The 24735-nt window shown below is 39.8% G+C and overlaps 1 protein-coding gene across 1 annotated transcript in view; it reads left to right on the top strand.

Moving 5' to 3' along the window:
* The window catches only part of LOC127170820 (serine/threonine-protein kinase 24-like), a 51771-nt gene extending 36578 nt beyond the window's left edge, over nt 1-15193 (top strand). The window contains exons 10-11 of the mRNA XM_051119085.1: nt 9398-9505; nt 15161-15193. Coding sequence (XP_050975042.1) covers nt 9398-9505; nt 15161-15193 — 141 coding nt within the window. The remainder of the gene's footprint in view (nt 1-9397; nt 9506-15160) is intronic.
* The last annotated feature ends 9542 nt before the right edge of the window (nt 15194-24735 follow it).

Here is a 24735-nt window from a genome sequence, read left to right as displayed (position 1 = left end):
TTGTATGTTTTTACAGTTTGGAATTATTAAATGCTTTGTTGAATTTAAGTTTTTAAAAGGACACTGCAGAGTGTGATGTCATATCACAACTGTAGCATTGTCAGAAAATTTTGTATGTTTTGTTCATATGTCAAAATCTAGTGTAACTGCTGCTTAATGAAGTGATATTCAGACATGAATACAGCAGACTTACACATCTGCCTGTCTCTCATTGTTTAGGTTCCAGACAGTGCAAAGAAGCCTCTGTTCAATAGCAAAGAGTCCAAATCTCAAGTCTCTATTATTGCCGCACAGTTTGAAGAGGTAAGAATTGGATTCTGGTGAATTTTTCAACTTGTGTGTGTACTTATGTGTACTTATACTTATGTGCTGATATTTATCTAGAGTAGAATTTCGCAGTGTGGGGTGAGAGAGATAGACCAAAGGGAAGAGCCCAAAATTGGTATGCTTTACCCCAAAAGCAAACCTCAGGAACCTCCTGTGTTGAGGAAGAATGGATACATGGAAGGACACATTCGTCCTTCAGATCTATCACATCTAGTTAGGTCCAGTCCTAGGCATTATGCTTTTAATAGTGAACATCTTGACCCAAAAGTGTTTGATAGAGCAGTTCAGCAGAAGAAGATCTATGATCGGACACAACCCCCCATCCTTTTTTTTTTTAGAGCGATGAAGGATTGGCTATAGAACCCAGATACTATCAAGAGAGGAGCAACACGTTCCATGGTCTCCATTTTAAAGAGAATGTCTACTTCTTGGTTCAATACCAGAGCCTGCTCAGGGCCCATAATATGGGGACAACCAAAATTAAAACGAGGCAGGCGAGATCCAAGCAACATTCTGTAGCTTCTTTCTACAGACTGCAGAACCTATTGTGAGACATTTGGACAATGTTCTTTTAATGGAACCAGAATTTCGAGACTGGCCTAAGATGCAGAACTAAGGTGGAGCTGAAGACCACCAGAGCAGGACAGAAGACCCCCACGGACAAGACGAGAGTTCATGTACTGGGAGTGTATCGCTGAGCGCTACCACCGCACAGGGAGCTAAAACAGATGTCCCCATCTTGTGAGGAAAACCAAAAGCCGCCACCTCTGGGGGAACTGCTTAAGGGCGGGCATCATAGCACCAGTTCAGCAAGAGGTCACCGCAGTAGACGCTGCTGCCTCTGGAGGCTCTACAGTACAAGCTGCCACCTCCAGAGACTCAACGGTGGTGTACATGGCCCAGACACACCATAAAGCGATTCTCGTCATGGGAACCTTTCAGATGGGGGAAACAGTTCAGCATTGGAAGTGCTAGGGTAAGCCATGGTTTTGGGATACCAGCTGAGTGTGCAGACACCAGCGGTGCATTTATCAAGCTGGATACCAGACAGGAATACCAGAGGACTGACCTCAATGATCTGAGTGCAGCAGACAGCACGGTCAACGTGACACCGATGATCCTTTGTGGCGTAACGTGATTCTAGATGATCAGCTGTGACGTGGCGAGACTCTGGATGACCAGACATGACGAGGCGAGACTCTGGATGATCAGACGTGATGTGGCTAGACTCTGGGAGATCAGCTGAGACGTGACGAGGCTCGAGGAGACCAGCTGAGATGTGACGTGGCTCTGGAAGAACAGCTCAGGTGTGACTTGACTCTGGATGAATAGCTGTGACATGACGTGGCTTTGAGATGACACCTGTGGCTTGACTTGACTCACGAAGATCAGCTGTGCCTTGACTTGGCTCATGAAGATCAGCTGTGGCTTGACTCGGCTCATGAAGATCAGCTGTGATCTGACTTGATTCATGCAGATCAGCTGTGGCTTGACTTAACTCATAAAGATCAGCTGCGGCTTGACTTGGCTCATGAAGATCAGCTGCGGCTTGGCTTGATTCATGAATAACAGCTGTAACTTGACACAGGAAGAGCAGCTCTGACTTGACTTGACTCAGGAAGATCAGCTGTAACTTTGCATGACCCTGGGATGGCAGCAGTGACATGACGGAGTGTTGTTGTCGCAAGTCATTTTGTGAACAAGCTTCGCTGTTACTGCCATTATGTGAACGCGCTCCGGTGCAGCCACCATTTCTCGAGCGGGTTTACAAACCGGAGTAGAGATCAAAACACTTGAATGTGCCACGGCTGTGAATGACGAACCCACAGTCAGCAAAGAATAATCCAGAAACTGAGCGAGTGATGAGCGCGGACCCCTGTATCTAAACTCAGATTGGTAAGGTTGATTCATGCCACCACAAAAAAAAAAAAAATTATCAAAAGACAGTCTGGTAGATCAGAGTAGTTTTTAATGGCTACAAATTTGCGAACATAGTTTTCCAGCATTTGTGGGCCTTGTTTAATGGCTAACAATATCCTGGCAGTGTCCATACCTGGCCAATGTTCACTGGAAAAGCTGCTGGATCATTTTGTGGCCGAGTATTCTGTTATGGAGTGACAGAGAAGTGAAGTGACCATCTGAATAGCTTTTATTAATAAACAAAGATGTGGTCATACACAGGCTTGAGTCAAACAGTGGCAAATAGGTATATGAGGGCAAGACACAAGAGTAATCCGAGAACAGGCAAGGGTCGATCAATGGCGAATGTAATCCAGCGGGGCTAGGCATAAATGGTAATCCGATAAACATGCAAGAGTTCCAAGGCAGGCAGCGAAACAGACAAGACATGATAATTAGGCGGAAATGCAAAACTCAGAAATCCAGACTAGACACAGGATAACTTAAAGATGGCTCTGTAAAGATGCAATCAGCGCAATGGATGATGGGGAATGTAGGACGGGGTGTGGTGCAACAGTCTGTGTAATGTGAATGTCAATGGAATGAGAAGGTAACATCTGGTGGTGAGCGGACCGAAGGTCACCGGCCAGATTTCTGACAATTATTATATGCTATGTGCTGAATTTATGTTTTTAAAAAGATACTGCAGAGCTTGACATCACATCACAACCATTGCAGTGTCTGAAGAAATTTTGTATGTCTAGTTTGTATGTTAAAGTCTAGTTTGACCACTGCTTAATGAAGTAATATTCAGACATTTATACATTAGACTTACACACCTGCCTGTCTCTCATTGTTTAGGTTGCAGACAGTGCAAAGAAGCCTCCATTCCATAGCAAAAAGTCCAAGCCTAAAGTCTCTTGTATGCCCACAGAGTTTTCAGAGGTAAGAATTTGATTTTGATGAACATTTCAACTGGTGTGCTGATGTGCAGATGTTTATATGTGCTGATGTTTATCTAAATTTGAACTTCGCAGTTCAAATGATCAGGCAAATGAATATCAGTTCCTACTGAACTACAACGCTGTATGTATCAATCACAGGAGCACACTCTTCTTAGCCATCTGATCTGTACCTGATCTGAGGTACAATCCATTTGATAGTGATTATCTTGTACTGAAAGACTTTGATAGTGTGGTTCAACAGACGCAAATCTATGACCGGACACAAGCTGTTCAGCTGTAGAACCCAGACACTCATGGACGAACATGTTCTATGGTCTCCTTCCTCAAGAGAGTGTCTACTTCTCAGATTTACACATTTGCCTGTCTCTCTTTGTTTAGGTTCCAGACAGTGCAAATAAGCCTCCATTCAATGGCAATGAGTCCAACTCTCAAGTCTCTATTATGCCCGCACAGTTTGCAGAGGTAAGAATTTGATTCTAATGAACTTTTCATTTTGTCCCAACTCTAGACAACTTTGGTGCCTCCACCATCCTTTCCACCAGTGAAAGGATCACTTTCTTGTCACTTTGGGGAATGAAAAACCCACTACTCCATGAACTGGTGCTTGTTTGTCCTCCTGTTGAGAGAGTACCCAAAAAGAGTGGCAAACATACACTGATTGAGGGGGCAGGCAATGACGCCCAGGTAGCCTGGAGGAAATGGGGAATACAACCAGTCAAAATAATTAAGGTGGGCTGTCCATTAGGCCAAGCTGGGAACACAACTGTCCTTAGACACCACAATTCCTGGAGGGTAATGGGCCAGCTACCTGAAACCCTAACAGGGAAGAAAGCTCAAGCAGGCACGGAGGCTGCCTACCTAAATTCCTAAAGCAGGGAGAAAGCCCAACCCTGCTTACAAAAATATAGGTAGGAGAGCTCACAATACAAACGGGGAGATTTCATCAAAGGAAACTGGCCTTGACCAGTACATTTTTGACAAAAACACCCAAATAGGGAGCCTAAAAGAGACTTAAACCTATAGCCATAAGTGGACTGTCAACCTAAAATCTCACCAATAGTCTCATGGACAGCATGCTGACATATAACGCTGTTAAGCTTTGGGTGTTGCAAGTCTGGCTCACAGACCAAAAAAAATAGATGAGGGAAACAGCCCAATTAAGAACAGCGTGGATATCTGTCCAGTATAACTCTCTGTAAAATAACATAAATTAGATTTTCAGCATTGCAGGGAAATGGAGTTGACTGTATGTTTTTACAGTTTGTAATTATTACATACTATGTGTTGATTTTAAGTTTTTAAAAGGACGCTGCAGAGTGTGATGTCGTATCACGACCGTAGCATTGTCAGAAGAAATTTTGTATGTCTTGTTCATGTCAAAATCTAGTGTAACTGCTGCTTAATGAAGTGATATTCAGACATGAATACAGGAGACTTATAGCAAAAATTCCAAGTCTCAAGTCTCTGTCATGCCCACACAGTTTGCAGAGGTATTAATAATTCTGATGAACTTTTCAACTTGTATGTGTACTATATATGTAATATCTAAGATCACCCACTCTTCGAAGTAATTCGGTATGCAGATGCCCTGAAGTCTGAGAAGAGCCAAGGTAGCATCCTCACTTGGTGAAAGCATGGAGTGAGAGTGATAGACCGAAGGGAAGAACCCGATATTGGTATGCTTCGTCCCCGAAAGCAAACCTCAGGATCTTCCTGTGTTGAGGAACGATGGACATATGGAAGTATGCGTCCCTGAAATTAAAGCATTTGATAGCACGGCTCAACAGACACAGATCTATGACCAGACATAACCCCCCATCCTTCTTCGCAAGTATTGCCGAAGTGTCGGCTGTAGAACCCAGTCTTTTTTGCTGCTTAATGAAGTGATATTCAGACATCAGACTTACACATCTGCCTGCCTTTAATTGTTTAGGGTCCAGAAAGTGCAAAAAAGTCTCCACCGGAGACTTTTGCCAGTAGCAAAGAGTGCAAGCCTGCTGCTTAATGAAGTGATATTCAGACATGAATACAGCAGACTTATAGCAAAGATTCCAAGTCTCAAGTCTCTATTATGCCCGCACAGTTTGCAGAGGTAAGAATTACTATAGATGGGCCACCAACTTAAAACCCTCTAAAACAAGGGAAGCAGCCCAACCCAGATCAGAGAAGGAAGCCCCTACTTAAAATCCAAAACTCTGGTACAATGGATGTGCCAAAAAGCCCAGAAGGCGAGAGAGGAGCATTGAGAAGAAAGATCATCTCCTTCTTCCCAGTGACCGGTAGTTATAACCATAGATATATTGGCCAGACAATGGTGGCACAGGTTTGCTTAGTGGTGCAGAGAGAGTGATTGAGGGCAATAGGGGAAGCATGACCCAGTAAAAACAAAATCTTAGTCACAGAGGCACACACTTCCTAAAAATGCTCAGATGAACTCTTATCCATGTCCTCATTTGGTTTACTATTTTTATTCCTTTTTTCTGACTTCATTTGTCCTGTTTAATGTCAATAGTGATACATTTTGTGAAGTGCATTTCCCTGAGAAAGTTTGGTTTAAAGACTCTTCTCCTAGTTCTCCCTCTTATTCATTTTTGTGCACTCTCTATTCATACAATGTGGCAGTAGCTAAATTAACAGAACATACATTAGATTTTCAGCATTGTAGGAAAATGGAGTAGATTATATGTAATTTTTTCTTTGTTTTTATTTTTAATAACAAAATTGAGATATATCACTATCGTGAAATACAATTATTCATACTGTTAACTATTATTTGCTATGTGTTGAATTTAAGTTTTAGAGAAAAAAAAAAAAACACTGCAGAGCTTGATGCCATATCACAACCGTTGCAGTGTCTAAAGTAATTTTGTATGTCTAGTTTGTATGTCAAGTGACCACTGCTTAATGAAGTAATATTCAGACATGTATACATATCTGCCTGTCTCTCGGTGTTTAGGTTTCAGACTGTGCAAAGAAGCCTCTGTTCAATCACAATGAGGCCATGTCTCAAGTCTCTGTTCTGATGAACTTTTCAACTTGTGTGTGTACTGCATGTGCTGATTATTCATCTAGAGTTGAATTTCACAGTGTGGGATAAAAGTGATAGACTGAAGGGAAGAGCCCAAAACTGGTATGCTTCACCCCCAAAAGCAAACCTCAGGAACCTCCTGTGTTGAAGGATGGATACATGGAAGAACACATGCATCCTTCAGATCTATTACATGTATTCAGGTCCAATCCTTGGACCCAATCTGAGGCATTATCCTTTTAATAGTGAGCATCTTGAACCAAAAGCATTTGATAGACCAGCTCAACAGATGAAGATCTATGATCGGACACAACCCCCCATCCTTCTTTGGAGCGATGAAGGATTGGCTATAGAACCCAGATAGAACCCAGATACTATCAAGGGAGGAGGAACACATTCCATGCTCTCCATTTTCAAGAGAACGTCTACTTCTTGTTTCATTACCAGAGCCTGCTCAGGGCCCACTTGTGTGGGGACAACCCGTTAAAACAAGGCAAGCGAGATCCAAACAGGATTCTGTAGCTTCTTTCTACAGACTGCAGAACCTATTGTGAAACATTTGGCAGAAAACTCTACTAAGGGAACCAGCCTCTCGAGACTGGCCTCTGGTGCAGCTAGAGTAGTCACGCCTTGAAGTTGATGACCATTAGGGAACAATTGGCCTGACAACTCTAGCACTTCCACTGGAGGCATGAGCATTCTTGTGCCATACCGTTGCCGGGTGGCAGCTGAGAACTGCACTCACTAGAGATCACTGTGCTCTGAAGCACCGGAGGTGGCAGGGTTAACAGAGCAGGCCCCTAGGGACACTGAGGAGAGTTGGGCATCATATGCTGATGTGTATACCTACCCTCCCCAAAGAGGTCTGTCCTTAAAGGCCTAGCACTTGCAGCATCAGGCCTTCTTAGCCAAGGACTTGAGAGAGAATGACTGTCCGCAGATACGTCTTCTTCTCTCTCTCAAAGCTGCTGGCTGAGAGCACCTTCTTGACTCCTGATCTTTCTACGGGGGAGCATTATAGTATTTTTAACTAATGGGGTGGTCACACTACACTTTTCATTACATTGCCTTCCATTCATATGCATGAAAAACTATTCTTAGATAGCTATCAACCTTTAACAAGGCTGCTATAAGTGGGCCACCTACTTAAAACCCTCTAAAACAGGGAGGCATCCCAACCCAGATCAGAGAAGGGAGCAAGGAACCCTACTTAATGCCCAAAACACTGGGGAGGAGCATCTCGCTACAACTTGAAGAAAAATGTCCAGTAACTTTAATTTCCCATGCCCCCTATACTCCCGAGCTCGACTGCAGGGCCGAATTACAGAATCCAAGAGCTTAACTTACATCACTCGAGAAAGAGAGTTGAGCCCACTATTATCGCTCAGCTGAAGCATCACTGCCTCTGAGAACCAAACCATCAGTAGGTGGTTTGCGAGTAGCACAAAACCCACTAAAAACATCATTAGCTCAGTATCAGTGTCAGATATAGACAGCAGCCAGGCTGCTCTTCTTGAGATCTCCTCTACACTCCTTAGCGTCATGCCTCATATGTGCTCTACTCCTGGAAGGAGGTGGAGCATGAGTGGCCACGCTAGACTTCTGGTCCTGTCTGTGATTGAGATGGATCAGTTCCCTTTGGATCTTTGGGAGATGATGTAGTGCAATGAGGGATGTACCTCTTTAAGGCTGCAGACTGCATCCATGCCTCCTTTAACTTTTCACCCACCACCTCAATGGATGTGCTAAAAAGCCCAGAAGGAGAGAGCAGAGCATCAAGAAGAAAGTTCTTCTCCTTCTTCCTGATGATTGGTAACCATAGATGATGTTCTGTAGGCACCATATCAGCGGTTTATTTTACTGGCGTGAACGGTAAGATCCATAGTGTGGTGCAAATCACGCAAGTCCACAGTTTCAGGGATCAAACCTTACCCTCATCTAGAACTTTCAGAAGGTCTGCCTGGTAGCCTTGTAACACAACCATGGTGTGCTGCCACATACGCCCTGCCCTTAAACTTTGAAGTTGTTTGAAGCGGTCTGGATGGCAGGGCAGGAGCCTTCAAAAAGTATGTCTCACCCTGGGAGAGACAGCCCACAAATATCTTCTCTACAGGTGGCATTCTTACATATTCATGTTCAGCTAGACCTTCAACATCAGCATAACCAGCATGTTGAAAGAAGTGAAGCTGAGCTGAATACAGTCTTAACAACAATCTCTCAAATTCTGAATGAAGATTGGGGAGAAACAGAAGGCTTCTGGGGGAATGATGGTCATGGCCCAACAGAAACCAGAAATCTCCTAGTAGCATGGGCTATAACCTCCAACATCTCCCTGTATGTGGGGCTGGTGGGCTGGGATGACTCAGTATTCACACTTTCCTTTACTACATGCATGTCCTTGTCCTGACTGGATGACGCCAGCAACTTACTATCCACCGAACCAGAAGGCTCCAAAGAGAGCTTGTCCATATTCCAAGGCTCACGCAAGCTCAAGACAAAAGAAACAGAAAGATCCAATCCTTTTACAGCTTATCCGTGAGCTCCACCCCCATGACCGGAGTTTCTGCCATACGTCAGCAGCTGTGGGACGTGAGCTGTGAGGTGCAGATATCTGTCCCACATCCCTCGAGAATAAGGACAGGCGAGATCTGAGCTTTTTTAATGAAAGTTTCTCACAATGAACGCGTTCAGTGCTTGTGTGCTCCTCTCCCACACACATAACGCATAGGTTGTGTGAGTTTTTGGGAGACAAAAATCTTGGACAAGGAGGACACAGGAAAATGGAGTAGATTTTTACAGTTTGGAATTATTTTTATATGCTATGTGCTGAATTTCGTTTTTTTTTTTAAAAAAAGATGCTGCAGAGCCTGACTTTATATCACAAATGTTGCAGTGTCCAAAGAAATTCTGTATATCTATTCCGTGTCAAAATCTAGTGTGACCGCTGCTTAATGAAGTGATATTTTGACATGTATACACCAGACTTACATATCTGCCTGTATATCTCATTGTTTAGGTTCCAGACAGTGCAAAGAAGCCTCCAATCAGTCACAAACAGTCCAGGTCTCAAGCCTTTATTATGTTCCCACTGTTTGCAGAGGTAAGAATTTGATTGTGATAAACTAACAATGCTGTATTCAAAGTCTCATTCACAGGATGATGTTTGTTCTTCTGTCAGCTGAAGCAGAAGCAAGGTGTTAAGCCAGCAGTGCTAGAGGACCTGAACCAAGCCATGCTGCTGGCTGAAGAGACATGTTCCGGGATCACTGACTCGATGGTGATGGGGGTGCCTTTGAATGAGAAAGAGTAGGATGTTCTAGATATTAAATAGAGTTATTAAGTGCAATAACCTGAGCTGCCTCTAACAGACAGCATGTGATCACAAATTCAGATGTCTTTTGTGTCTTATTGCACTTGAATGGTCAAATACACACACAGTTATGTCAAAACACAGTTGGTTATGTGTTAAATAAACATATAACAATAAAGTTAGGTGAAAACTGAATGTGTATCAGTATATTGGATCCATGCAGGGACAGCAGTCTAATTTACCTACTGCTGTCTGTTTCATTAATGTTTCATTAAAAAAAAAAGGACGAAGAGAAAATCACTCACTGCTCTTAACTAAATCACTTTTAGGATTTTAATAAGAATAAATTCATATTTGATTTATTTAGTGAATGCTGTGCAGGGTTTTTGTTATATACTTGATTATTCAATTTTTGTAGTATTTCTTATGTGTGAAATAAACCTACTGCAACTGAAAAATCTGTTTAATTTGTGTTTTTGTTTTATTGTGTTTGTAATTTTTTCTTTGTTTTTATTTTTAATAACAAAATTGAGATATATCACTATCATGAAATACAATTATTCATACTGTGAAATAAGGTTTTAGTCATATTGCCCACCCCTACCGTGAAATATGATTTTAGTTATATCACCCACCTGTAGTTCAGTGAAAATAAAATAAAAATAAATCTAATTGTTTTCCATCCAACTGAATGCGTTTTAAAATGTAATTTAATCCTTTGATGGTCAAGCTGAATTTTCGGCAGCCTATACTCCAGTCTTCAGTGTCAAAAAAAAGTACTGACCCCAAATTTCTGAACTAACTGTAACAGAATTAATATTACAATTGACTAACCTATTTGTCCAGAGAACATCAGAATCAGAAACTCATGTAATTCATGCCCAAATTTTACTATGGTAACATCTATGTGAATAACTCCATAGGAATCCATTGTTTCTGTTAAAAAACACATTGAATATCTGTATCTGAAAGGTACAATGTGAATTGTCTGTCCATATTGAATTTTGAAGTGGAAGATTTTGGACCAGTAAGATTTCGCTGGAGGAAGAGTGTCAGTGCTGACTGAGATTAATGTTAGCACAGTGAAAGCAGGAAGCAATAAACATATCTCTATGTAACTGATGGTGATTTTCAGTGAGCTTATCTCCACTGTGACTGTGATAGTTAACTATCATTTATGCACTTTGACTGAGAGATAAAACACTAACAGAGATCAACCAACAGTCTTCAGCCCTCTAAAGCAGGGTTATTACAATTAATACATATTTTTATAATAAAATAAATGTTGACTGAGATTAGAAAGACAGAGATTAGATTAAATAAAATATTTAAAAATAACAAACTTATTTTCAGCTAGTTAACAAAGCGACATTTCTAATGTTCTTAACACTGAAACAAAATATATAATATATAATTAATTTTATTAATTTATATAAAAAAAGGTAATATAAACAGTTTGTCACATCCCTGTGGACTATTTAGTTGGATTTTCCCTCTGTTGCCTATATTTGGTCCTTCCGGTTCCTGTCCTTGTCAAGTCATTTTTAGTTTATCACCCACACCTGTCTGTGTTCATTATCCTGTCTTTATAAGTTGTATTCAGTTCTGTGTTTTTTGTCCGATCTTAAAGTTATGTTGGTGTGTGTTTCCCTGCTGTTCCTGTCTGGAATTACCATTTGTGGATGTTATTAAAGACTTTTTGTTAAATTTCGTCTTCCTACGTCTCCTTCCACACACGACCGTGACAGAAGATTGGACCATTAAAAGAAAGGAAGGATGGAAGTTGCCGCTCGCATCTCCGCCCTAGCCCACAGAGATCTCCCATTTGTGGAGTATGCCCGGGAGTTCTGTGGGCTGGCTATGATGGAAGGGCTGGATGATGCCACCATCAACTCTCTGTTCTGGATTGGGGCCTATTACAGCCGCCCCGTGGACCTCCCAGACACCACAGGACTGATCTGGAGGGAAGGGATCCTCTGGTGTCTGGAGAGTGTCCGGCCCCAATCCAGAACCAGCCCACTGGCCCACCCAGAGCCCAGCTAACCACCCCGGCTCCACCCCGGCTCTCAGCTCCCTCATCTCCACCGTCTCCCGTTGGCCCACCAGCTCCACCGGGCTCCTTCGTCCATCTGGCTACGCCTTGGTCGGTCGTCGTCCTGCCATTGCCTCAGGGCTCCACTCCTCTGGCTGCGCCTCGTCGCTTCGTCCCACTGGCTCCGTTGGGCTCCTCCCTCCCTCCGGCTCTGCCTCAGCCCTCTGTTGCTTCGGCTCCTCTGCGGACCTCTGGATCTCCGCCTCGGTCACCAGAGCCTTGGGCTCTGCCTTGGCCCTCCGGAACCTCTGTGTCGCCCAAGATCATCGGCTTTCCATCTCCACCTCGGGCTCCATCTCAACCTGCTCCGCCGCCGTCAGTCGTCCCCCTGGAGTCGTCAGCCCTTCCTCCACCATGGCTCCTCCCTCTGTCGGCTCCACTGTGGGCTACCATCATGGCTGCGGCCTGGGTCTCGCCTGGCTCCTCCTGCTTCGAGTCCATTCTGTCTCCTCCCTGGCTCCTCCCTCTGTCTGATCCACCCTGGACCCTTCTCTCTCCTTTATGGCTCCTCCCTCTGTCGGATCTGCCCTGGACCCTTCTGTCTCCTCCCTCCATCTGAGCCACCCTGGACTTTGTTTGTTGTCCTCCTCCCAGGAGTCCATCCTCTGCCAGAGCCTCCTACTCTGACTTTCTGTTACCATCCCACGTCCCCTCCTTTGGTTTTTCTACGGCACGAGGTTGCGCCTTCCAGGAGGGGGGAGTAATGTCACATCCCTGTGGACTGTTTAGTTAGATTTTCCCTCTGTTGCCCATGTTTGGTCCTTCCTGTTCCTGTCCTTGTCAAGTCATTATTAGTTTATCACCCACACCTGTCTGTGTTTATTATCCTGTCTTTATAAGTTGTATTCAGTTCTGTGTTTTTTGTATGATCTTAAAGTTATGTTGGTGTGTGTTTCCCTGCTGTTCCTGTCTGGAGTTACCATTTGTGGATGTTATTAAAGACTTTTTGTTATTTCGTCTCGTTCTACACACAGCGTGACTGTTACGGAGTGAGTGAGACGAGAGGCGAGCGGATCCATGTGCGAGCTTTTATTAAAGGGACGAGACAGATACATGGTTGAACAGGCAGGGTCAAACAACAATGGCAGGCGGGTATAACGAAGGCGATGCACAAAAGAAGTCCGTGAAACAGGCGAGGGTCAATCCGTGGTGAACGTAATCCGTTAGGGGCTGAGCGAGGAGAATAAACCAAAAACACGAGCGAGAGTCCAATAGGCAGGCGGCTAACAGTCGAAACGGGGAAGCCAGGCGAGGGAACTAAACACAGGGAACTAGCAACTCGGGAACTAGGGAACAAGGAAGCGCGCCTGTAATATTCCATGGCTTGCATGGGGAAAGACCGGAGCTTTTATAGCGCGCCTGATTGGCCACAGGAGTCGACGCAATCAGCGCGATGGGTGATGGGAGTAGTAGTCCGGGGTGCAATGCAACAGTCTGAGTGTAGTGACAGGGTGAGAGCGACATCTGGCAGTGAGCGGACCGCAGGACACCGACCAGATTCGTAACAGTGACACAGTTGCTGCTATTTATTTTTGTGCAAACTATTTATTTTTTGTGCAAATTCTTTGAATGTTCAAAAGAACAGCAGTTATTTAAAATGATTTTTTTAAAATATTTTGAAATGTAATAAATGTCTTTACTGTTGCTTTTGAGCAATTTAATGCTTTATTGCTAAATAAAAGTATTACTGACCCAAACTTTTAAAGAGTAGTGTTAAAAAAACAAGTAAATAAAAAGTCCATACATACTAAAACCTATGTTGAACAGTGTAGTTTACTAGCACTACAACTATAAACTATAGCTAAAACTGCATTGCTGTTTGGTGCAGATTAATCTAAAGAATCCAGACTCTATGTATGCCTACATTCCTGGAGGAGAAGAAACTGCTGGAAGAAGGAGACGTTGACACTGGTTAGTATTTAGAGGGTTGCGTTAAGTTGGTTCTCAAATTTTGAACACTCTCAGATAATATTGGCAAGCACAACTTATCCTCAACATTGATCACATGTGGGCTCCATTTTGTGTCCTCAGCTTTTTTTTTTTTTTTTTTTTTTTTTTGCTTCCTCTTGGCACTGTTTTTCAGAAATATGATGTCTCTTATCACTGTTATGCTGACGATACACAATTTTATCTTCCTGTCCAGCAATGGAAATTCTACCATAAATCTTAGTTGTAATAAATCAAATCATAAATCAAAGTTAAAATGTTGTTGTCAGAAAACTTCCTAAAGCTAAATGGGGACAAAACTGAGAACCAAGGTCTCCAGGACTGACATTCGCCACCCCCGAGCTAAAGAGTGAGCTGGCTGAACTACACTGTTAGACATTTCTGTAATTTCTACAGTTATTAACTGTATATCACCCAGCATAATACTGCAAATACCCTATACAGTAAATAACTGTAATAACCACTGCATCATGGGAATTTTCTGTGATGCCAGACCCCACATACAGAGACTTACTGTATTTTTTTAAATTGCTGTATTCTACTGTATTTGCTATACTGGTGTCTTTGGTGGCATTCTATTAAGTTTGTTTTATTTTCCTCATTTATTACATTTTGGTTGACACGATTTTCCCTACACCCTGTCTACAACACCACAACAGCTTGGGACGGACTACACTGGATGTGTTACATACTTTTTATGGAAAGTAATGTGTTACCTTATTTTTGCGTTACTTTTTAAATCTGGGCAGGGCTTACTTCTTTGTTTTTAATATAAAACAATTTTAATGTAAAAGCCCTTTTACACCAAAAGTGAAATGTATCAGCCTCAGGCTGAAAGAAAAGTACATTTATGCAGGAGATCACCCTTCAACTATAAAAAAAAAAAAAATGAAGCACAAACAGTTTATCTAAAGTAATTTTTTGTGAGTGAGATGAATTAATGCATGTTCACATTTAGTCTGGAATACAGTAACATCATGTTTACTCCCAATTTCCTGACAGGAGACTTGTCAATCAATAAATGGGGGGAAAAAAGTAACTGGCGTTACTTATTTGAAAAAGTAACTCAGATATTTTCTTAGAAATTCAAAAGTAATGCTTTACTTAACTGGTTACTTGAAAAACGTAATATTATTACGTAACACGCATTACTTCTTCTGTCGAGTCGCGCTGTGCCATGCCACTTGTGTCTGAAGAAGACACGGAAGCAGCGGGGCAGCACCACAGGTTTTACCCGGGGATGAACCTGCAAGAGTAGAAGAGTTCCGGAGAACATGTATGCTGTGTGTCAATGCACCTTACGAGAGAATAAGACCAGCAAGTAAGGTAAAAATATATGTAACTTTACGTTTGTCTGAGTGTTTGTCAGATTTTTGCACACCAGTTTAACCTAGTAACATTTACCAGTCAACATGGCGGTAACAAATTTTACTATGGTAAACTAAGCTGTCGTTTCAATGGCTTTTGTCAGCTTATTGAATTAAGTTACCGAATTAAAATTATTTTTAACGAGCAACGCTTATCTTATATTAACATTAGGTTAACTAATGTAAAATTTTGTTCAGGTGTTAATAGTTAATGTTGGCCAGAAGCTTATTGAGAAAATAAAATTGTATGTTAGCTAGGTTAAACAAGTTTTATGGCTAACTGTTAGCTGCCTTTCTAGTTTTAGAATTAGTTTGTTATCATTTTTGGAATTTAAGATTTACTGCAATGAAGCATCAAGAAAGACATGAGCAAGCCAGCCAACCTCAACTATGGTTTTGAGAAGTTTGTGTATTCTATGTGGGGTTTTCCTTTTAAAAGTGTGCCATTTCTACATCTTGTTTTTCGGAGACATTTCTGTCACTAACAAAGTGGATGGTGAGCAAAGGTGGTGGCCATGTTTTGGAGCAGCACCTGGGTTTTGCAGATGGCTGTGTATTCTTTGGCTGCTTGTCTTTTTCCCCATTATGTTTCTGTTGCCTAAAGATTCTTTGTGAGGATAAATCCAGAGCATACAACTTAATGCACTGCAAAACATCCTAAGACAGGAGAAATGGTGAAGATGCACTGTTCCAGCATTGGAAGACTGTATTCAAGTGTTATGCATGCAGTGTATTAAATAAAGAATTTGATATTTTGTAATTATTGTGTATGTTATTGTGTCTGTAGTACCTATGTAGAGTAAAAATAAAATGAATTCAATATAAAAATTATAAAATCTAATTAAATCTATATTAAAATGAAGTACAGTAGTACACTGATGAATTGGATTTTTAAATAGTTTACTGTAAAACAGTACAGTTTGCAACTGTAAATTAAATACAGTTTGCCAGTTAGTTACTGTAAAAACCTTTTGAAATGTCTAACAGTGTACATTATGAAAATGACTGTTCAAAGGTTGAAACTGAAATCTCCAGAGTATTATTGACAGCCAAGAATCTAGACCTAGAAACTGAGTGTGAACAACTCAAAAATGAGCACTCAAGTCCACTCACCATGCCCGGGGGCCAGGACCTAGCCGCTCTGCAAACAGAACTGGTTTAGGCTCAAAATCAGAGTCTGAATAGGAAGACAATTTAAGGCTAGTGAGTATACTGTAAGTGAGAAGGAGCTGAAATTTCTAGTCTGAAAATGGACTTAGAAAGAGAACACAAACTTTAAACTGATGCCTGTGAGCAGTCTAACAGCAGCTGTGCAATTCACAACAGGCTCAGATTGAACTCAGGGATGACTTAGGTAGGGCAGATGGTAAGTTATTAGAAGTACACAATTATGATAGGATGGCTGCCAGAGCCAGAGAGCTATATAAAGCTATAATTGTAGAGCAAAGGCTAGAGTAAATAGGATAAAGAATGGAGCAATTAATAAATAGGGACAAACCCTTTGAACCTGAACCACCAAGTGTGCGTAACATGGTTTTTGGACAATGAAGGTGGACCCTGGAGATCAGTACAATATAGAATTTTCCTTTGGGGGTAGAGAGTTCACTTGGAACAGGTGTCTATTTGGCTATTCAAACTCCTCTGCAGAGTTAAATTTATTTCTGCACAAGGCAATGGATGATGCAGCTTCACGTAGTAACATGATCTTGATGATATGCATAGTCAGACCTGGTCTAATCATTTAGCTGAGACTTTTTCGCACCCAGCTCGCTGAGGCAGGTAATAACTGTCATTAGACAAAGGACAGTGGTACAGAAAATTGGAGTATGTGGGACTAACGCCAGTCATGTAGAACTGAAGCAGTAAAGAATATCAAATCCTAAGTTTAATGTTATTATAGATAATAAAGGATTTTATAATTATTAAATACAACTGAAATGACATCTAAAATGACCATTATTACTGCTGACATTCCTCAGACTATAGTGATAGGCAGACAACAAACAGATAATGACCTTACTGTTATGTAACAGCATGAGCCTGTGATCAGTACTATTTGCCTATTCATTTCTGACACAGTAAAGCATCCCATAACTGAAGTCAAGCGACCTGAAACCTCAGTACCTTATCAGACACCATCTGAAGTTAGAGAAGGGTTTGCTATATAGACTCCAGATGAGAACACACCACCTCGATGGGTGGTCCCGATGGTCCACAGAGGGGTTATGCTCCTGCATGACCATGATGAACCTTGTGGAGGTCATGGGGGGGTGAAGGCAACATGCTTCATCAGGTAGCATACTGGCTGAGGATGAAATGGGACATCCAGTAGGGGTGTAACGGTACACAAACATGACAGTTCGGTACATACCTCAGTATTGACATCATGGTTCAGTACAGCTGGGGAAAAACTAAACATGATTTTTTTTTTTTTTATTAAACAGTGGTTTACTGAACAACTTGCTCTTGCTTTAAATAAATTCAGTTATAATTAAAATTGTGATTTTGATGCTTTAAACTATAGGGAGCCCTTTTACAACTTAAATCTAATTACTATTTATTTTTAAATATAATAATTAACAACTTTGTAAATTGTACTTAATGCAGTTTTTAAATTAACTTGTAAATGATAAAAATTGTATTTTTTGTTAAAAATATATTTAGTTACACAGTGACTGTCATAACTTGTTTTATAACAGATTAATTTAAACATACGTTAAAAAATTAAGACATCACTAAAGTAAAATATATTGAGTATATAGTCCAATATTTCATAAAATTCTTTTGCTCTAGATTTTATTTGTCTAGCGAACTAAAAAGCTGTGGACATTGATGACTTGCCTGATATAAATAAAATGCTATGTTACATTTTGTTTAGAAGGTGTTTTATTGACATCTTTCCGCATGAAACTGACTGAAGGACCCCAGAAGTGGCTCTCTGAGGCGTTTATACAACGATCTGTCATGCCAAAATCTGATCAAAATCTGTCAAAACGCCATTTATTGTTTGAATTTCCTGGAAAAAAAATGCTCTACCCGTACATGTACCATTACACCCTTAATATCCAGGGTTTCTTTAGTCGTCAGGACAAGTACTGTAGAGTGGGCAAACCGCAGCATTGCAGGGATGCTGAGGAAGTACATTTCAGCTAATGAAAAGGACTGGGATGCCAAATGTCTGGCAAGTGTCATGTAAATCAGAAAAAAATGTCTAGTTCTAGCTTGTGGATTTTAACAGGAGAGGGTCTACAAGGAGTTTCATGTGGCCATATTTAAGAAAAATGGTTTTCAGGTCATGTAAATTTTTCCTTGAATGTAATTTTTTAATTATCTCATGGTTTCAGAGGAAAAAATGTAACCCACAGTTTTGTGAGTGTGCATGTGTGCAAATGTAAATTAGCAATGTAATTATTACAGTGCCATCTAGAGCTTGGCATGTGTTATTGCATTTTCCTGTAATATTAACATATATGATGTTATTTAAGACCATAGTCATTTGAAAAAATCAATTCATAAATAAAAACGAAGCTCTTTCATTGTAAAAATACAACATGGTTTCAGTTAGGGTTAATTAATACAATAGCATGAATCACATTCTCCTTTAGAGCTACTGTAAGTATACATATGTATGTGTTTATAATAATAATAATAATAATACAGATTTGAAAAAAAGTTCATTTGAAAAAATCAATTCATAAATAAAAACAAAGCTCTTTTCTTTAATTGTAAAAATATAAGTATACATATGTCTGTGTTTAAAAATAATAATAATAATAATAATAAATCCAGATTTGCTCTTTAAAAGATTTACTTTTTTAAAGCATACTTAAGTGTGTTAAGAAACATAGTCATGGAACTCTCTTAAAGCGCACTTAGGTGGCTTTTTATTTCAGTAATATATTATATCTAAGTGTTTTTTGTTTTTGTTTTTGTTTTGTTTTTTTTGTTTTTTACATATATATACAACTTTATGACAGCTGAAAGGTTTCAGGGAAAAAAATAATACAGTAACTTGTAAACTTCTGTGTTGTGTTGTATATATCTTTTTTTATTCATGGTAAATTAAATACAGCATTTACTCTATAAGCATAGTTCAGTCATGAAACTCTTCAAAGAAGCAGAGTGGCAACACTTCCAGTCAATCTCTCTTTATTTTTAATTTTAGCACACTTCTGGGAACACATTTTTTAATTCTATATGATTTTATAAGCTTGTTTCCTCACGGGGACCAAAAATGTCCCCACAAGGTCAAAACCTACTGGTATTACTGTCCTTGTGGGGACATTTGGTCCACATAATGTAGGGAATAGAAGGTACACTCTATAGCCCTCTGCCCATGTTTTGGACCCTGTTTGATTATAAGGTAAGTATCTGTCATTTCTCTCTCATAGGCACTGCAACCTTTTGGGTGAGGAAGTGTTTTGTAATGGTTTGTGTCCAGGGCTCCTCCAAGCGACCATTATAAACAGAGATTTTGTAAGTGTACTGATTTCAGCTAACTGCTCTAAACAGAGTTAATCAGTAGTGACTCACTTTGCATTTGTGTTATTAATCTAACATGATCTGATGAACATGCTGTCAACAAGAATTATGTAAGTAAGATGGCAAATCTAGCATAACTAGGCCCAATACAGAGATTTATAAAATATCATTTGCATCATTATAATTTAAAATGTATGTTGTTCTTAAGGCCTCGTCCACATGGAGACGCGTTTAGCTGTATACGCAAAAATGTTTTATTGTATAGGCGTTTTGTCCAGACAGATCCGGCGTTTTGGAGAGTGAAACCACTACTTTTTTGAAATTGGGTCCCAGAGTGGATAAATCTAAAAATGACACCCTCGCGTTTTCATGTGTACAGCCAATCCGTATATTTTGTGAAATGTTGATGTCATTTCCCCACGTCTCCACCCTAGTCAGACACCACTACATCATGTAACAGCAATAAAAACATGAACAAACGCACTGAACGATTGGCTTTTTATTAACTAACATAAACACAAATTAATAAATGTATTGTTTCATGTTCGTTTTCTTGTTGTTGTATTGGGTTTTGTATATAGCGTGCAGTCTTCTTCTCCAGTTTTAGTGTCTGTGGCAGAATTACAGTGCCACATACTGGTCTGGCATGTGTACTATATCATTTTGAGTCGGTTTTCTGTGTATGCAGATATTTCTTAAGACAAGGAAAAAAATAAGTTCAGATAGGGAAAACTCTGGCTTCATGTGGATGTGGCCTAAATTCAATGTTATTTTTTTCTTGTCTTTAAATATGCTTTCAGTTTAATCAAGGGAGGGCGCCATCATCTTCTCTGACCAAATCATCATGAATCCTGGTGAGTGTCCACCAAGGAAACATAGTCAAATACTAAATTATTAACTGAAAGACGACAGTTGCAAAAGTCATGCAAAAATTGGCACTGGAGACCAGGAATTCAAGCGTATGTTTTACATTTCGCTTGTTGCAGTGTTTGGTGAACTATGACCTGCTCCGGAATCACAGGAAAATGTGTGACTAGTAGAAGATGTTAGCTGAATTAAAAAAACACAAACTTTAAATCTGAAGGTTTATTCAGGTTTACATTTTGGATTTATTATTATTATTTGTTGTATGTTAAATTTATGTTTGTTGTTTGTTGTTTGTTTGTTTTAAAGATGCAGCAGAGCATGATGTCATATCAATACCCATTAACAACAAATATACACACACAGAGAGAGAGAAGTATCTGATCATGGAGATGACTGCACCAGCTCTGCAGTTTTGGCAGTCCAGTCCATTCGTGTCATTACTTACACCTGACCTTGACGGAATGAGTGAAAAAATGAACCTGGAATGATTTCGATATCAAAGAAAATGGAGTCCCAGTGCATACTCATCTATTACATAATGATAATGGACTAAAAGCAGCTCAAAGGCATTTATTAGCTGGCACAAAATTCTACAAAATCTTCCCACTAACAAGCTGTTTCAAACCACTGAAGCACTTTGGTTTTGACCAGAATTTGTAGTAAATTGCATACCAATTTAAAAAATGATTCAGTCCCCCAATTTTACAAAAATTGCATCTACAGCAGTTTACTGGCATAAAGGTGATAATGTCAATATATAATGTGAAGTTTTTGAGTTACAGGATTTTTTAATAACACAGATATATCATAATTATTCAACCCCTATTCAACATTGCTGTTTTTAAATCACTTATTTGTACGGCAGGGAACAAAATTGTCTTAAAACACAGTTAAGCCTTTAGAAACTCTATTATAAAAACAGACTTAGCTTGGGCTGTTACACGTACATACATTTAGCCCATGCATGTGCTGAAGTTGAGTAGCAAATATGGCACAGTCGACAGAGCTCTTACAAATGTTATAGAGAAGGGCTACATGAAGATTTACAAAACAGGTGACAGTCATATTTCTTAATTTAAAATGTGTTGTACCAGAATACCTTTGAGGGTGTTGACCAAAAAAAGCACAATATCATAAAATGTTTGTTGAGAAAACCTGCAATGTACAGCCAAAGACTTGCAAGATGACCTGATGAAAGAGGAAACACATTTTAAAGCGGTGTATATGAAGAACACTAGACAAGCATGGCCTTCATGTTGAGGCATCTTGCCGAATACCACTCTTGACCAAGAAGAACAAAAAGGCTGGCTTGAACATGCTAAAATTAATTTGGGTAGACCTGTGGAGTTCTGAAAGAATGTTTTATGGATTGATGTAACCAAACTGGAACTTTTTGGACCCATGGATCAGTGGTATGTCTGGTGCAAAAAAAGGCAAAGCTTATAAGCAGAAGAACATCATCTCCAAGGTCAAACATGGAGGTGGGCCAGTCCTGTTATGGGGGTGTTTTATTGTTGCAGGAAATGGAAATCATGACTGTACATCATGAATTCTCAGTAAGTATCAGGCCATTTTGGCAAGAATTGTGATGTCTTTGGTGCAGAGACTGAAGGTGATGATCAGTGGACTTTCCTGCAGAACAGCCATTCCACAGTAAACATCCAAATCTACTTATGCTTGGTTTAGGGTTAGGTCATAAAATGTTCTTGAGTGGCCTGTTTAGTCTTCAGAGTTAATTCTTATTGAAAATTTTTGGTTGAATTTGATGAAAGCAGTGGCAGTGTGAAAACCAAAGATTATGAAATATCTTAAAGCTTTTTCAAGTAAGGAATGGGCCAAGATTGCAGTAGAGAGGTGACAGAAGCTTTATAAACAGCGTTTATTGGAGGTTATAAAGAATAAAAGATTTACCAAATTTGACTTTTGGTGGTTGAAAAATGTTGAACATGAGTGTTTAGAACCGATTTGATTTTTTTTTCATTATTCATCAACTTTATGTTCTCAAAATCACTCAAACATGATTTAATAAACTTTCTCCAATAGTTTACTGATGGCTTTGTTGAATTGTTTTTAATAAAAAATTGTTCTCTGCACCAAAATGTCTTGCAGGTCAGGGAGTTGAATAATTTTGATTGCAACTGAATATTGGGGCTTTTGCTGGCCCAAGTCAAAACAGCCCACCACAAAATCTCACGTCTTGAACGTAGGTCTATGGGATTTGCCCATAACACTTTTAATAACCAAACAGGTTCATGGCCTGTTAAAGGGTTACTCCACCCCAAAATGAAATTTTTGTCACGTGACGCAGCCGACAGAGAACAGCGTACGCTGTTTGTGTACAGGGGATACTATCCAAAATGACACTACGGTGATACAAAGAAGACAAATCGTTGAATAAAGTCATTATTTTTATTTTCTTTGCCTACAAAAACTATTCTCGTTGCTTCATAAAATTCAGATTGAACCACTGACGGCAGATGGACTATTTTGAAGATGCCTTTCTTACTTTTTTGGGTCTTGACAGTGGTACTTACCTGCCAGTCAGTGGGACAGTCAAAATCCTCCCGGTTTTCATCCAAAATATCTTTACCAAGCTTTTATGAGTTTGAAACGACATGGGGGTAAGTGATTAATGACAAAATTTTCATTTTGGGGTGGAGTAACCCTTTAAAAACATTACTGTTAAACTTTAACAATGGAAAAATATAACAGTGACAGAAGACATCAAGTCCACGTCAGAGGAAGCAAAGACTGCTGTTAGGCAAGTGGACTTTAAAATTGATTTATCACCACCTTAAAAACCAAACTTTCACTGAAATATTTCATGTCATATTGTGAAAAAATTCAGACTTTTTTGAAAATCAGATTCTCTCAAAAGTGGGAATAAAAGAGAGATAAAAAAAACACACATGGCTTGATTACTGAAAATTTTCTAGCAAAATTATTTTTCAGACTGGAATACAGCAGGGGTGTACAATCTGTTCAAGGGCCACTGTCTTCCAGAATTTAGCTCCAACCCTAATTAAATACACCTAAACCAGCCAATCAAGGTCTTCAGACTCATTAGAGTCCTCCAGGCAAGTATGTTGGAGCTAAACTTTACAGCACGTTGGCCATCCATCCATCCACGTTGGACAGCCCTGGTATATGAGTGTCAGTCAAGGATTTATCATTATTATTTTCCCAGAGTGCAGTAAAATTGAAATTAAAAACACATTAAAATTCACCATAAGGTGTAAATATTCTGGGTTTGAACCTCTCTTGACTCGTTTTTATAACTTAGCATTTTAAAACATCATGGGTAAGTTTAAGAAAGCATGCCTACTTTTTGACAAACTCTAAATCTAAATAACATGAATCATTTACAGAGAAAGCAATCTCATAATGCATTGTGACAAGATGGGTAATGAATTGGTATATAAAGGGCCAAAATGGGCGTCTAAATTGCCAAACATAAACCCATACTGAATTAGCTTGTGGGCTGGCCTACAAACTAACATCATGACTAAACAGCTGATGCATGAGATCAAGCAATTAGAAATATATGAATAATTTAACAAAAGACAATGTGATTTTTTTGCAACGATCAACTTATGACAACACCTGCACTTCAATAAACATAACAGCCGGTTCTGAAAGTTACACAGATATACAGCAGAGGTCTCCAACATGCTTCTAGAGAGCTACTTTCCTGCAGAGTTTAGTTCTAACCCCAATCAAACACACCTGAATAAATACTTAAATACATAAATACATGCATGCTAATTAAGATGTTGAGTGCTACTTGATAATTACAGGCAGGTGTGTTTGACTGGGGTTAAAAATTAAGTCTTTCCAGAAGTAGGGTTGGAGACCCCTGATACACAGTATGGCTGTATTTATACTTATCCTTTTGATGACAGTCAGAAGCCAATAGTTTTATATACATTTTTATTATCTTTAAAAGTTTGCCATAATAAAAATGCTTTAAATCACTATGTGGTTTGTGATTGGTTTGGTTTAGGACTTTTACTGAGCAAAATACTAAAATCTCTAAAGAGAAAATAAATTGGAACAATATTTCTGAAAGCCCAGCTGTTGAAAATGTGGTCTAGCAGCTCTTTTGGTAACTGACTAAAGGTAGGGCTGCTGGTAGTAGTGTTAGTAAGGCCAGCAGAGGCGCTCAGTCTTCAATATAGTGATTGGGTACTCTCAGGGCATTTCTCCACAAACAAATGGTAATGAAATGAAACCTTGGTGTTGTGGCCCAAATTTACCCATTGACTTTTATGAACCATGTCCTTTATAACTGTTTGACCAGTATACCCAACCATTCACCAAGTTTCACAAAGAACAGATGTTTGCTTGATTATTGTGGTAATACAGACTTGGAGCAACACGAGGGTGAGCAGTTAACCTGATTATAGTGATATTCATGACGGAAATTGCTTTTTGCATCAGATTTATCTTTC

The sequence above is a fragment of the Labeo rohita genome, chromosome 9, assembly GCF_022985175.1.
Source record: "Labeo rohita strain BAU-BD-2019 chromosome 9, IGBB_LRoh.1.0, whole genome shotgun sequence".
Classification (NCBI taxonomy): domain Eukaryota; kingdom Metazoa; phylum Chordata; class Actinopteri; order Cypriniformes; family Cyprinidae; genus Labeo; species Labeo rohita.
The sequence above is the reverse complement of the archived record's forward strand: the minus strand, read 5'-3'. Positions and strand labels throughout refer to the sequence as shown.